At 41.5% G+C, this 12,991-nt stretch overlaps 1 protein-coding gene across 7 annotated transcripts in view; it reads right to left on the bottom strand.

The window, feature by feature from the left end:
• epha7 (eph receptor A7) overlaps positions 1–12,991 on the bottom strand; it is a 123,454-nt gene that overhangs the window by 69,176 nt on the left and 41,287 nt on the right. For all 7 annotated transcript variants that reach the window (XM_049590913.1, XM_049590917.1, XM_049590914.1 and 4 more), the window contains exon 5: positions 10,952–11,287. In XM_049590913.1, the coding sequence (XP_049446870.1) occupies positions 10,952–11,287 (336 nt within the window). The remainder of the gene's footprint in view (positions 1–10,951; positions 11,288–12,991) is intronic.

Below are 12,991 nucleotides of genomic sequence, written 5' to 3'. Positions count from 1 at the left end.
CTTCAGCTGATTGTTTTGGATTGATTCTTTTGTACTGGCTGTGCTTCATCTTAAGAGCCAGATATACCACACAAAGGAGTGTATCTGGCAGAGGCAGCGGATGTACATGCTGTTCTGCTTATACTGTACATCAGGAATGTCCTTACATGTACAGACAGAGCCGCCGGGGCATAGACAAAATTTATGTCACACAGACACTCACATATGGTGACTACATGAACACTACAGTATAATTTGAGGTTCCTTTGTATCGTGACATGTAAATTAACTCTGATCTGGTTTTGGAGCATAACTATGGTTCAGAGTTTGACCAACATACTAAAACTGGGATTTTATTACATTTCCCAACTAAATGCCAAAACATCGACTTTGCACACAAGAGTTTTTATAAATGATCTTTTCCTCACCGATCACCATTAACATTGTGGATTAGGAATTCTTTCCAATCTTGTGACCAGGAATGAAAGTAAGTCGGTACAGTCTGCTACTCTGTACCACAATGGGGGACAGCAGCTCCCTGCCAAAACCCACCATCATTCCCAGGTTGTCCAATACTGACACTTTGTCACACCTCACCATTAGCAACTTTCAGACCCCCTTAGCAACTTTATTTCTAAAAAAACAGCGACTTACAACCAATTTAGTGACTTATTTAGACCATCAGGGAAAAAGTTGTAATTTATTCTGAGCGTGCAGCTCAGAGTAATCGCAGTGACCGACTCTTCTGCCAGCAGAGCAGGGTCTGCCTTTTTCTTCTTCTCTCCTCTTAAGCAGTGCACACAGTGTGGGGCAGGCAGGAGGACGCTGCTCCCTACAGGAGTGGCAGTTATAGCTACTGTACACTCATTTTTACATTCTTATACATACATACTAATTTCTTAATAGTTTTGTACAAATAAATAAGCAAATGGTAAATGGACATTTGTATATTTCTAGTCATCCGACCACTCAAAGCGCTTATTACACTAAGAGTCACATTCACACACACACATTCATACACTGGTGACCGAGGCTACCATTAAGGTGCCACCTGCTACTCAGTTTTTAACACACTCACACACAGATGGAACAGCCATCGGGAGTAATTTGGGGTTCAGTATCTTGCTCAAGGATACTTCGACATGCAGACTGGATGAGCTGGGGACCTGGAGCTCTTTTTATTTTGAGATTTGTTTGAGTGAGAGAGACAGAAGCTCCTGTGACCTGCTGCAGTTTTGGAGAAAAGTAAAAAGTTATTGAAGAGTCAATGTTTTATTACGAACATAAAAAAACTCAGACAGAGAGCTATAAACTGTTCAATTGCTGTTTGAATTAAGTTGTAATTTTCCTCTAATTTATAACTAAACTAACTGTTGTGACTTTAAAAGTTTGGTCAAATTTCACAAGTTACTCTGTGACACTTATACCATTTAAATCAATCATTTGCTTTACATGACGTTGAGTGTTTCTAATTCTTTTCTACACCATACAGAATGTGTGTGTTCAGGGGCACATGAAGCTGGAGGTGGGAGGAGAACAATATGAAGCAATGAAGGTTGGGCAAGTAGTGCCACAAAGAACCTAAATCACCTTCATCCCTGCTTGTGACATAAAATGGTCACATGTAACGGATTAGACTGGCATTATTCTATAGGTTTCTTCCCATTACAATCAACAATGTGTTAGTCTGCCTCTCCACTTTCTCAACTTCTCTGTGGCTCTATTCACAGTTTCAAATGTGCAGATTAATCCACATTTGGTGCTCTAGCAGCAGGAAGGTGTGTGTGTGGCATTTAGTCAAAATAAATGTGTGTGTTCATGATAATAAAGGAACATGTGACTCAGTGCTACCTGATTGTTTTTAATACTTTCTGGACAACTAGGCCTGACAAGATAATTAGGCTATCGAGTGATTGTACAATATATGGACATGACCCTAATTATTTTGCTGACCTCGATATTGCCTGTTGAGTTAACATGTGTGTTTGTTCACATAAAAATCAAAAATCATTTTCAACATGATGTCAGAATAAATAGCAGGGTTTTCCCGACCATTATAAGATGTAGGCGTAGCAACTCTACCTTTGTGTCTCCTTACACTCGCCTACTTGCCTGAGTCTGAAGAAAAATATAACAACACTTCGAAGATGGCACAGTGTAGCTTACCGATAGCCTGCAGCTACACTTTTGGAGTGGAAGGGACATTGATAGTCCTGATAGTTGTTAGCTTGCCAACCCCTGGCAATAAGCCAAAAAGTCTAGTGTTCTGCTGTCCACACTTGGGAGTTAACTGCAGCACATCCGTAGTGTTACTGAGGTAACTGTGGTGCACTCTGAGCTTTGCTAAACACGTCTATTATTCGCAAGAGACATCACTTGGATTTGTTTTTGAAAGCCAGATTTTATATTAAGTCTCAAACTGAGCAACATATCTTCATAAGATCTGTTTAATCTCTTACGAAAATGCACATACAACGGTTCATATGATCTATCAAAAAAGCACCCCACAAATGATGTTATGTACTTAATGTAAAGATATGTAGGTTAGGTTAAAGATAAGAAACATGACGAGGACATGCCTTAAAATGACTTGGTTCAAAACTGTTCTGAGCACTGGTCTCCTGGGGGAAAGTCCTGAGTTTTTTGACCAATCCACCACCAAATTATTTGCTGCCGCCACAAATTATTTGCTGCCATTATTATTGCTAATTAGTGTTACTCCTATCATGCTACTATCATTTTACTTAATACTTTCTTGTATACATGAACAGGTGTTAATTACTTGCTATTAATATGTTAAAAAATGTTCAATTCCAACATCTGAATATCTTTAAGAATTAAAAGTTCACTGCTCTTTAAGTTGTACTTGCATTATTAAAATATTATATTATCATTATACCAGTGGCCTAAAATGATTCCTAAAAGAAAATAATGTTGTTTTCCACAATTATTTTTGGGCCAATATATTGCCAGAAAGAGTAGTTATCATGACAGGCCAATGGACAACAATGGAGCTCTATGGCACAGAGGCAGAGGACATATCAGACACATAGTACTTGCTAGTGGGACACAATCATTGTCGTTTTCAGTCTTTTCACACAATTTGTTGACAAGAGGAAGAATTCATGCTGAATATCAACACGGAATATCAGCTATCTGCAGCCATCAGCCCTCCAAACCCCTACTGGTTGTGAGGCCTATTCTTGACTACAGCCCCGCATGGATGTGTCTGCCTGTGTCCTTTCCAAGGCAGTGAAACAGCCCGTTGCTCTGACAGGCTGCCTGCACAGAGAGAAAGGACTGTCCAATGGCTGCGATAGGGACCAAGTGAAGGGGAAAGAGGCAACGCCAGCTTCTGCAAGGGAGGGCTCATTCAAGCACGGCAGATTCGGGGGGATTTAGGGAGCTCGTCTGCCAGCAATAAAAGGCTGAAACAGGATACTTGGTGAGATTAATTACCTAGATAGGCCACGATAATGCCATTTAAATGGGAAAGTAATTAAAGTGCACCTTCCATGAAAATTATTCATTGCTGACGGATTGGGTGACAGACAAATCAGGAGGCATTTACAGAAAAGCTACAGGTTAAGTGCTCCGAGCTGCTGCTCTGAGACCACCACAGTTTTATTGCAGCTGTTGAATCTTACTGCTTTGCCCAGCTCTCATCAAATTACTGTGAGCATGTGGAGCGGGGGGGTGGCGGCGGTGAAAAGAATGGGCTCCCAGGTAACGTAAAACCGGGGACAAATGCTACAAAGGAGGATCCGCTTAACTAGAAAATTACACTGGCTGGCACTGGTCAGTGGGGACTGCTCAGAATCAATCAATCCTTCTGTTTAAGGCCACCATGGCAGATTAGAACACAAAAAGGGATAAATCAATGGCCTTATTGTTCCCCAAGTGTTACTTTCACAAATGCACCGAACAATATCCATTTAGTGATGATAAAGTGTCAATAAAGTGGCCGTATAGATTACTACCAAGGAGCCCGGGCATCAATTTGCACCAATGAACATTTATTCTTTTAATGATCATTACTTTCTTGTAGAGGTAAATAATTATCAAATCATGAAAAAAAAACTCTACTATCTTGCTTTCTAAACTCCAGACACTAAACTGCTGGAGGACAGCGAGGCAGACTTTGACTGAAGCAGTCAAACAAAACGGGAATATTTGCTTCTCATGCAATGCAAGGGCACAGAGGCTTTTCAGATCAAAGTAAAATGCTTAGCTTACATTCTTGTGTGCCTCAATGCTTTTTTTTCTCCCTTTTGCACTGAGATTGTACTGAAGGGAATAGCCTGTTGTTCTCTTTGAATGTTTAATTAGATTTGAACTTGAGGGGGACTATAACATCATCTTACATTCACACAGTGTTGCACAACAAATGGAGCGCAGAATAGCTCAAAATAAACACTAAAGATAACTCTGCTGATTTTGAAATTCCTCCGATGTAAAAAGTGTGAAACATGTTATCTGACACAAAGCTTGATTAAAAATTCAATATTATGACTCTATCTTATCAAATGTAGGTTATCATCTGTGGTTTGGAATGACAGCAATGGCATTCTTGGCACTCAGAAGCAATCTAGTCTAAAACTCCTTTTAGACATTCAACTCATTCTCTTAATAGCAATTGTACATGTTAGTTTCATATCTGAAAATGTGCCCCAGTAACTTTTTCAGAAAAGTTACGATGACAACCATAACCTGTGGTGGTGTATGCCTTTTTACGACCATGTGTGACAGGGGCGTGTTCAAGCTGAAGCAGAGTGTTAAAGTTGCTGTTTAAATGTTGTTTCACACCAAGCTTGGATTTTGGTCTGAAACATTTGCACGGAGATATATAAAAATCAATTTTTTTAGCTTCTGAAGGATGCTTGCACACTCCTGCAGGCCTTTTGTATGGGGGACAAAAATATTGAGACGGACCTTGATTTCAGCTGATTTCCACCTGCTGAAATATATGCTTGACCAATGAAATATTTTTTTCCAACTAATGTCATACCTCCAGGTCATGGTTAGCTTGCTACTGAAGCAAAAATATGTGATGAGGGTGATAATGTAGCTGAAATGCACCTGCTAACTTACTGTGGTTCACGGAACGGTGCTAGTCACAACAACAAGCATTAGCATCAAACTTGGAGTTTAGAGAAATGTAAGGTTGTTTTTTTGTTGTTGTTTTTTTTTAATAAAAACAGACACGCTAACATGGAACGCAGCTTGCAAAACAGCTAGCATTAGCATCAAATTTGGGGTCAAAGAAATGTAGACAATTTATTTATTTTTTGGCAAAAATGGAACACTGCAATGCAGAACGAGGCTAGGAATATGAATAAATTAGCTAGCTTAGCTAGCCAACAACCCAGTTTTATACATACAGCAGAAGAACAACTAATTGGCAACCAGGCCAGATGTCTAATTGAGACAGGCGTTTATTTGTCAAAATGTGTAGCCACACCGGGCTAGTAAAAGGGACTGGGTGTTTAATTGGGACGAGGCTCTTAATTGAAGTTAGGGTAATTTGTACCAGACCCAGTCTGCACAGTTGTCATGGGAAAAAAATCGTATGTGGATTTTCCATATTCACGCACCACATAAACCACGCTCTTCTACACTCCCTCTTTCGTAGTAGGTGCCAAATATTGTGCAGACATCGTGGCTTTTTCTGTAAATGTCCTAATCAAAATTTATGTAATGGACACCTTCATGTGAATGACAAAAAGCCAGAATTTTAACAGATAGGTTGAATAAACAATGTTATGTATTCCATGGCTGAAAGAGGCATTACACAAAGACAGACGTCTAGATTTTGAAAAGATCTCTTTATCTTATCAGGTGTTTTGGAATGAAGACCACAGCATTTTGAGGCATTTCTAGTCTGACTCACCTCAGCCTAAATAATGCATTGGCTGAGGCAATCCCACTTTTTTCTGCTCTGACTCACCCATGGAGCCTGTGGATACTTTAGAGCACTGCTCAACTATTGTAAAAGTTGCTATCAGAGTGTAACAGGCTTTGTGCTGCTGGCTAATACAAGCAGTCAACATTAAAATCAATTTCCACAGGCTCTTCCATTCACTCATTATATCGCACCTAAGCCCCATTTCATTGGTCTCAAGCTGAACGTGTATACACAGCATGTACACACACACACGTACACACACACATGGGTCCTGTAGCCTTTCCCATAACCAATTTCGAATCCTATTTCTGTGCCCTTCTCCATAGTGATTTTTCTGGCTCGAGATGTGAACATCCGCTTGAATAAATATTAATGGTTATTCTATGAGCAGTGCCCACTCACAAGTGTGCTGGAAGAACAAAAGGCCTTGTTTACAAGTGCGCTTGAGGAAAGCTAAGGCATGGAGGGCCTCCGAGGGCGGCTCTGTGGCACTGTCGACTCACAATGGAGTGCTGATTGAAACGCACTCTTAACTTCCAGCATACAGCGTGGTGGTGAAGACGGTAAAAATCCTCAACATGACGGATTTCTATTCAACCTCGGCGAGGACGGAGCTGGAGAAATCAAGCTTATGAACTCGCAGCCTCTACTTAAACTCATTTAAGACAGAGCTGAGAGGTAATTAGGTTTCTGGGAACAATAAGCACTCAGCACCTTGTGTAGCTCCAGCCTCGCTCCAGACATTTCCTTTGGTGTAATTAGGGGAGGTGTGAATTCCTCATCAGATGGATCACCATCTGCATTCGCACACTGTGTGTTCATTCCCCCAGTCCCAAGCCACGAGTATATGTTCATGCTGATTATCATGCAGGAGGTAGAGATGGGTAGGGGATGGAGGAAAGGCCTTCTCTTTTTAAAGGTGCTTTCAGTGCTATGGGGCTCCAGCGCCTTGCCATGCAAAGGTTAATCAATTCTGAATGATGAGCCATAAAAGCTTTAATAATGCAGTCATTCTCTAATGAGTGGTCGTGCATGCTCGCTCAGGAAGGACCGATTGTTTTAGGAAGCTCCGACGTTCCAATTACAAAGCGCTCAAGCATTTCCTAACAGCCCAGCGAGCGCTGGACACAGTGAGGGTCCAGTGAGCAGGACAATGAGCCCTGCAGTGTGGAGCTAATGTCTGCTCAAGGAGGGAAGAGAGAGAGAGAGCCATCACATGGCCATCAATATCAACCTAATGCCAACTATTGACTTGCACTCCAGCCGAAACCTACAGAGTTTTGACTGTAGGTCCACCTTTCTCAGATCTCAGAAACTGTCTCTGAAACCAGCTTTGCTTTACAGCAAATGACAGCTTTAAAAACGTACATAATGATGGATGGATCAATCAACAAAGTGTCTGATAGTGACATTAGACACTGCTGTTAATGTCCCTTTTGCGACTAAAAGTTAACCTTTTTCTTTTAACCAACTTTCTCCAACCTTAACCAAACAGTTCTTCTTTAACTATGAACATAAAAGTTCCTTAACCTTTACAGAGCATGATCTTTCTCTAACTCTAATCAAGAGAAAGGTCATTCTTGAACTTGGAAACAGCACCATCATCTCTTATGTTGTGGCTAATGTTCCATACTAGAGTCATGTGATGACAGCAAACCATCTTCATGAGAACTGAATGAGATTTGGGATGCAGTGTAAAGGCTCTAAAAAAAAACTAAGTCGACCTTGAGTTAAGATTATTTTGTCAAACCTAACCAAGTTCTTGTGCCTAAACTGGCCAAGAAAGAATCATAAGGTAAAGTCAATTAGGCCCTGTTTACACCTGGTATTAACATGCGTCTGGGGTGACCTAATCAGACAGCTGACAGTCTGTCTGTCCACACCTGGAGTTTGAAAGCGTCCCTTCATGTGATCGGATCTCAGTTCACCGCTCTATTGCTAAGACCATATGCTTTGTCTTGGCTGTCAGGAGGCTGCAGTTCACTTCCTGTGCCCAGTGTGCCAGAAATTAAAGGAAGAAGAACCACCTTCGAATATGGTCTGTGCAATCAGATCTCAAGACACATTGAGGACACATTGCGTGCATTCTAGGGCTGAACTGATACCTTTACGATACCAACCTAGGCTATGTGTCAGCCCTGTGATAGTCTGGCGACCTGTCCAGGGTGTACTTCACCTCTGGCCCAATGTCAGCTGAGATAGGCTCCAGTCCCCCACGACCACTAACAGGATAAGCACTTACAGATAATAAATTAATGTTTGCCTCCATTCACATGATGGGTTTCAAATGAAGTGACTGCCCTGGTAATGGTACCGGTATTGTAATTTTGTCCACTTGTGATCCAATCACTCAAGACGCATGTTAATAACAGGTGTAAATTGGGCCTTAGAAATGAGGTTTTAGATTACTCGTTGCCAGTGTGGTGGAATCCCTTTGATTTAAGTCCATATTTCTTAAACAAATCACTCTGAAGGTAATGTGCCTGTCACTCTGGCGTACTAGCCGGAAAACATTCATGCAGGGCCACTGAGCAAATACTGACCTCTTATCAAGTATCTCATATCACTCAGTTATGCCATGCATGAAACAATCATAATAAACCTGTGCGGCCATTCTTCTGCACGTTTGATTTATTCTTTTCACTGCCATCTTCTGTAATTTCGGCCTTCATTTGAAGGTATTATTCTGTCCCAGAGCTGTCCTACCATTAAACAGATGGAGTGGGCTGCCCTGCCTTGAAGAGCTACTAACCCAGAAGGAATTTGATTAGTCTGGGTTTCAGAGAGGAGTTTTACTATAATATATACCAAATAGGGTTTAGTTTTAGAGACTAGTCCCCCCTAATACCCTAAAAATACCTGGGCAAAATAAAGACATTCTGTATGTTTTGGAATGGAAATGATCACTTACAGATATTGACTGGCACGAACTAATCACAAATCAAAATTTAATGGATTTAATCAACAAAATTATCAGCAACCTGATCCACACTGCCTAATTACACTGATTATAGTGTTATAGCATTTTAAATGGCACCATTTACTCAAAATAATAAACATGACACTAACTTGGCCGAGCATGCCACTCTCTTCCACAATAGCTAATGGCTAAATATTCCGCCGGGTTAACTGAGTAATTGTCTGTTGTCAACATGCCACGTATAATTATGAGTGACTCTAAAAGAGCATGTGCTAATTGTTTTTTCCTGGCTTTTTCCTGCAGGTTGTCCTCCTTCCGCCATCCTCGTGTCCTTGGCCAGGCAACCCCTCGGCACCTTCCAGCGCGTGTCTCTGTCACGAATCGAGCGTCACGAAATACATCATCCCCAACACTACACCCCACACACATCCATTCAACTAAATGCCTCTTTCTTTCTATCTCTGTCACGGTACAAACATCTTGTGAACTGACATTTACTGTGTGATAGGCTGTTTTTGAGCAGCTTTACCTCACATTTAAGTGACAACATGGATGTGAATGATGATGTGAAAGACAGCAGGACATGACTGGCCATCACCCGGCAGAGAGACAGAGGTTATATATCCAGCTAAAGCTTTAGTTCTTTCTTTGCAGCCTTCTTTTAATCACCATAGTCAGAACACTCTTTTGGGCCAACTGTGTTTCATGGATGCTCAAGCATGAAAGAGGAATCTTGTTGGGTGGATCCATAGAAATAATGAATAAAAAAGGCTTTAGAGTTTGTCACCGCAAAATACAGCATTTTAATTACGGTAGATTCCCTAGAGACGGAGCTGCACATACAGCACTGGCTCTTTAGGCACCAGTGGGAGTCTGCATCATTGCTAAGCTAATAATGTTGGCCACTGTAGTGCTGATATACACATTAAATTAATCTGGGTAATATGCATGCTGGATATATTATGGATAATATCAGACTACGGTCATTAATGCTAATGGGGAATCATTACCGTAGTTTGCATATGAGAGGTTTTCAAAATTAAACTGTCAATCGGCTAATGCCTAATGCTCTCTCAGCTGGAGCAAAGGGTGAAGTGTGCATAGCCTGGTGAGAGCCAAAAATAGACAGAAATTGTTCACTAAACATTTTGGGAAATGTGATTGACAGTATTTAGTTTCTGTCTTTGAGTCAGACAAAAAGATCTATATCAATCTCATGTCTGTGTAAATGAACTGAAGTCAGGATGTGGTTAGCCTAGCTTAGCAGCTATCATTTGTAAAAATCACGATTTGTACTTTGTAAGTTTGATTAATTATCAAAAAGCTGGTAGATAATAACCTTAAGTTCATAAAATGTGCCCGAATTTATGAATATGTAGCATGGTACCACAGACTTTCCTGCAAATTGCACGTGGCAATGTCTGCTGTCACAAGTTAACAGGGAAATCATTGTTGCTATGAGCTAGTCTGACCAGCTAGAAGCTAGTTGGTACGCCTCTTGTGGTTGACTAGCCTGGTCAAGTAGCCTTTTAGCCATGGCAGTGTTGGTTAAAATATGACATCATTAGACAGAATAGAAAATGAATATTGGGGGAAAAAAGCTAAATGTTTGCACTATGTCAAACCAGGCCAAAATTTTGTTAATCGATCCAAGATCTTTTTTTTTTTTTTTTTTTTATACCAACAATCCATCCTGAAGCTGCCTAAGTGGGTGGAAATTCACCCAATCTGGCAACATGTCTCGGCCGTAAAATTTTCCACCCCAGATCCATTTATTTTTGGCATGCCATGTAAACCAATGAGGAGCCACCAGGGAAATCTAAACATATTACACACGTACAAAAAGTATGCCCCTCAGCACACAGACAAAGACATAGACAGGACTTTATCACTAGCCATTGCACCGTTCTGTAATAATTCCTTTAAGAAATTTAAACACACGCACACACACAACACAACAAAACACACAACATGCATTTTACAATTTGAATTGCAGGAGGAGTGGTGCCCAGAAGCCCTTAATGGACCACAAGCAACTGACCGGTTCCCAGCTCAGTAATTGAATTGTCGATTTTATGTTTCTGTTTGTTTATGGGTTAAATAAACAAGATACAATGTGCTCATTAGTTTGATATAAGAGTCCTTACCTGCTTGACCAGTAGCGATGCTAACTGCTGCAAACAGCCTCTGGGTGCGGCTCAGGTCTGACACCCCGTTGACAGCCTCCACCTCAAAAGTGTAGTTGGCGTGGGCGAGCAGGTCCATTATGGTCACATATGTGTCCACTAATCCTGACTGTGCAGGAGAGAATCCCACATTCGGCCCACATGGAACACACTCCTCGGGTTCCCAGCTGCAGCGACGGCATATAACCCTGTAGGTGACGTCGTTGCGCCCGCCCGTGTCGGCCGGCGGGCTCCACTCCAGGCTAACAGTGGTCTGGTTGATGTTGTAGACCAGGTTCTGTGGCGCGGAGGGAGGTCCTGTCAGGGGTGGACACGGAGGAAGCCAGAATTAAATAACTGAGTGCCAAGGAAAGTGACAGCCAAGAGTGTGCATTGACTGAATCTGTGCTTTCACTGTTCTCTGAGAAAAAAAACACTACAAGACCTACAGGACATGCCAGCTCCAGCCCTAGAGCCAAACACTGACACTCAATTATAATAAGACTCAGATCCAGTAGAAAAAAAAAAAAAAGAAAAAGTACAGGTACACTGAAAAGAAGTCAGCTCTAGCAGGCACCAAGGTCAGTGTTAGAAGGCTGTGAAATCAAGAAGTGGAGCCAGACTTTCAAAGGGAGAATAATTTCATAGAAGACTTCATGCAAAACAGTTTTTATGTCACTATTTTTTATGAATTGTCATTACAGGGACTGCGCACCCATTTAACATACTCAACCTCTGTTTCCCCTCATCGCTCCATCCTCCTTAACACTGTAAAATCTCCTAATTAAATTGATTAGGAGATTTCACAGTGTAAAGGCTTTTTCAGTTTAAGGTCAGGTCTACTTAAAATGTCTAGTTATCACATTCAGGAACATTTTAAAACATATTATTAACTGTGTGCCTTGTAACCTTGTAGCCTTGTGAAATTGGTGAGTGGACTAAATGTTTCATTGATTGTTCGCTTAATGGGACTTAATGTGAAATTCAAAGCTAATGAGTTGTCTACACACAGTTTACAACATGGAGGTGACCGAGCTGGCAGCTAGTTGCTAACGGTGCTAGCTCTATAAACAGTGCTAAACAGTGGCAACAGTGCTGACTGTTACTCAGGGGTAACTGGAAGGGTGGACGCTATGCCTCCACAACACAAACGTCCCAATATTAGCCGTAACCACCATACGCAGTGCAAAGCGGTGGCTGTGAGCTCGCCAGTGGGATACACACAGCAGTAGCCTGACTTGCAGCCAGGCTCCACTGGGAACGTCAGCGGCGTGACATGTCTGCAGCGCGAGTCCCGTAGCAGCTCGCCCCCCTGCCAATCAATTACAGCCTCTCCACCAGCAACGGGAGCAGTGCGACAACCCCCGTCTGTCGTGCGACAACTCTCTATTTTAGGATGCTCTTCTATTTTTGTCGCGCTACGCTCCCCTACGTGACCCTCCAGCAGATAAAAATTACATGAAATAGTGTGCTAAACGAACACAATGTGTTTTTAAATGAATAAACCATTATCAGAGATGATATGTGATGACTTTTTTTCATGCATTTACCCATGTTTATCCGTGACATTGTGTAAATGTCTGTGGCGGACATTTGAAAGCGAGTAGATGACAAACAGTACAGTAAACTTGTAAATAACTAAAATATATGTAATAACTTAGATGGGAAATGCTTTAACATTTCATGCAGCCTACATGCAGCCTCTCGGCGAACGGTAAACAACCCCGCTGGCTTCTCTACGTGTCGCTTCCGTACGCAGTCAGTGGAGCCCAAATGAATACGCCGCGACGCTACCCTGACTTGACGCTTACATTTGCAGCTGGTGGAACCCAGCCGTTAGTTCTCTGCTCAGGATGTAATTACTGCCCTATATCTTTACATGGAAAAAACTGGTTTCCTGCTATATTTATGCTCTGAATGTAGCATACAGCTACTTCAACTCATAAAATGATGTTGTTACAAAGAATTGTTAGCTTATTAGCATCCAAACATGTACTGTATTTGGCTTAGAATTGTCCTTCT

The sequence above is a fragment of the Epinephelus fuscoguttatus genome, linkage group LG11 (genome assembly GCF_011397635.1).
Source record: "Epinephelus fuscoguttatus linkage group LG11, E.fuscoguttatus.final_Chr_v1".
NCBI classification, from domain to species: domain Eukaryota; kingdom Metazoa; phylum Chordata; class Actinopteri; order Perciformes; family Serranidae; genus Epinephelus; species Epinephelus fuscoguttatus.
This window is presented reverse-complemented; position numbering and strand designations above follow the sequence as displayed.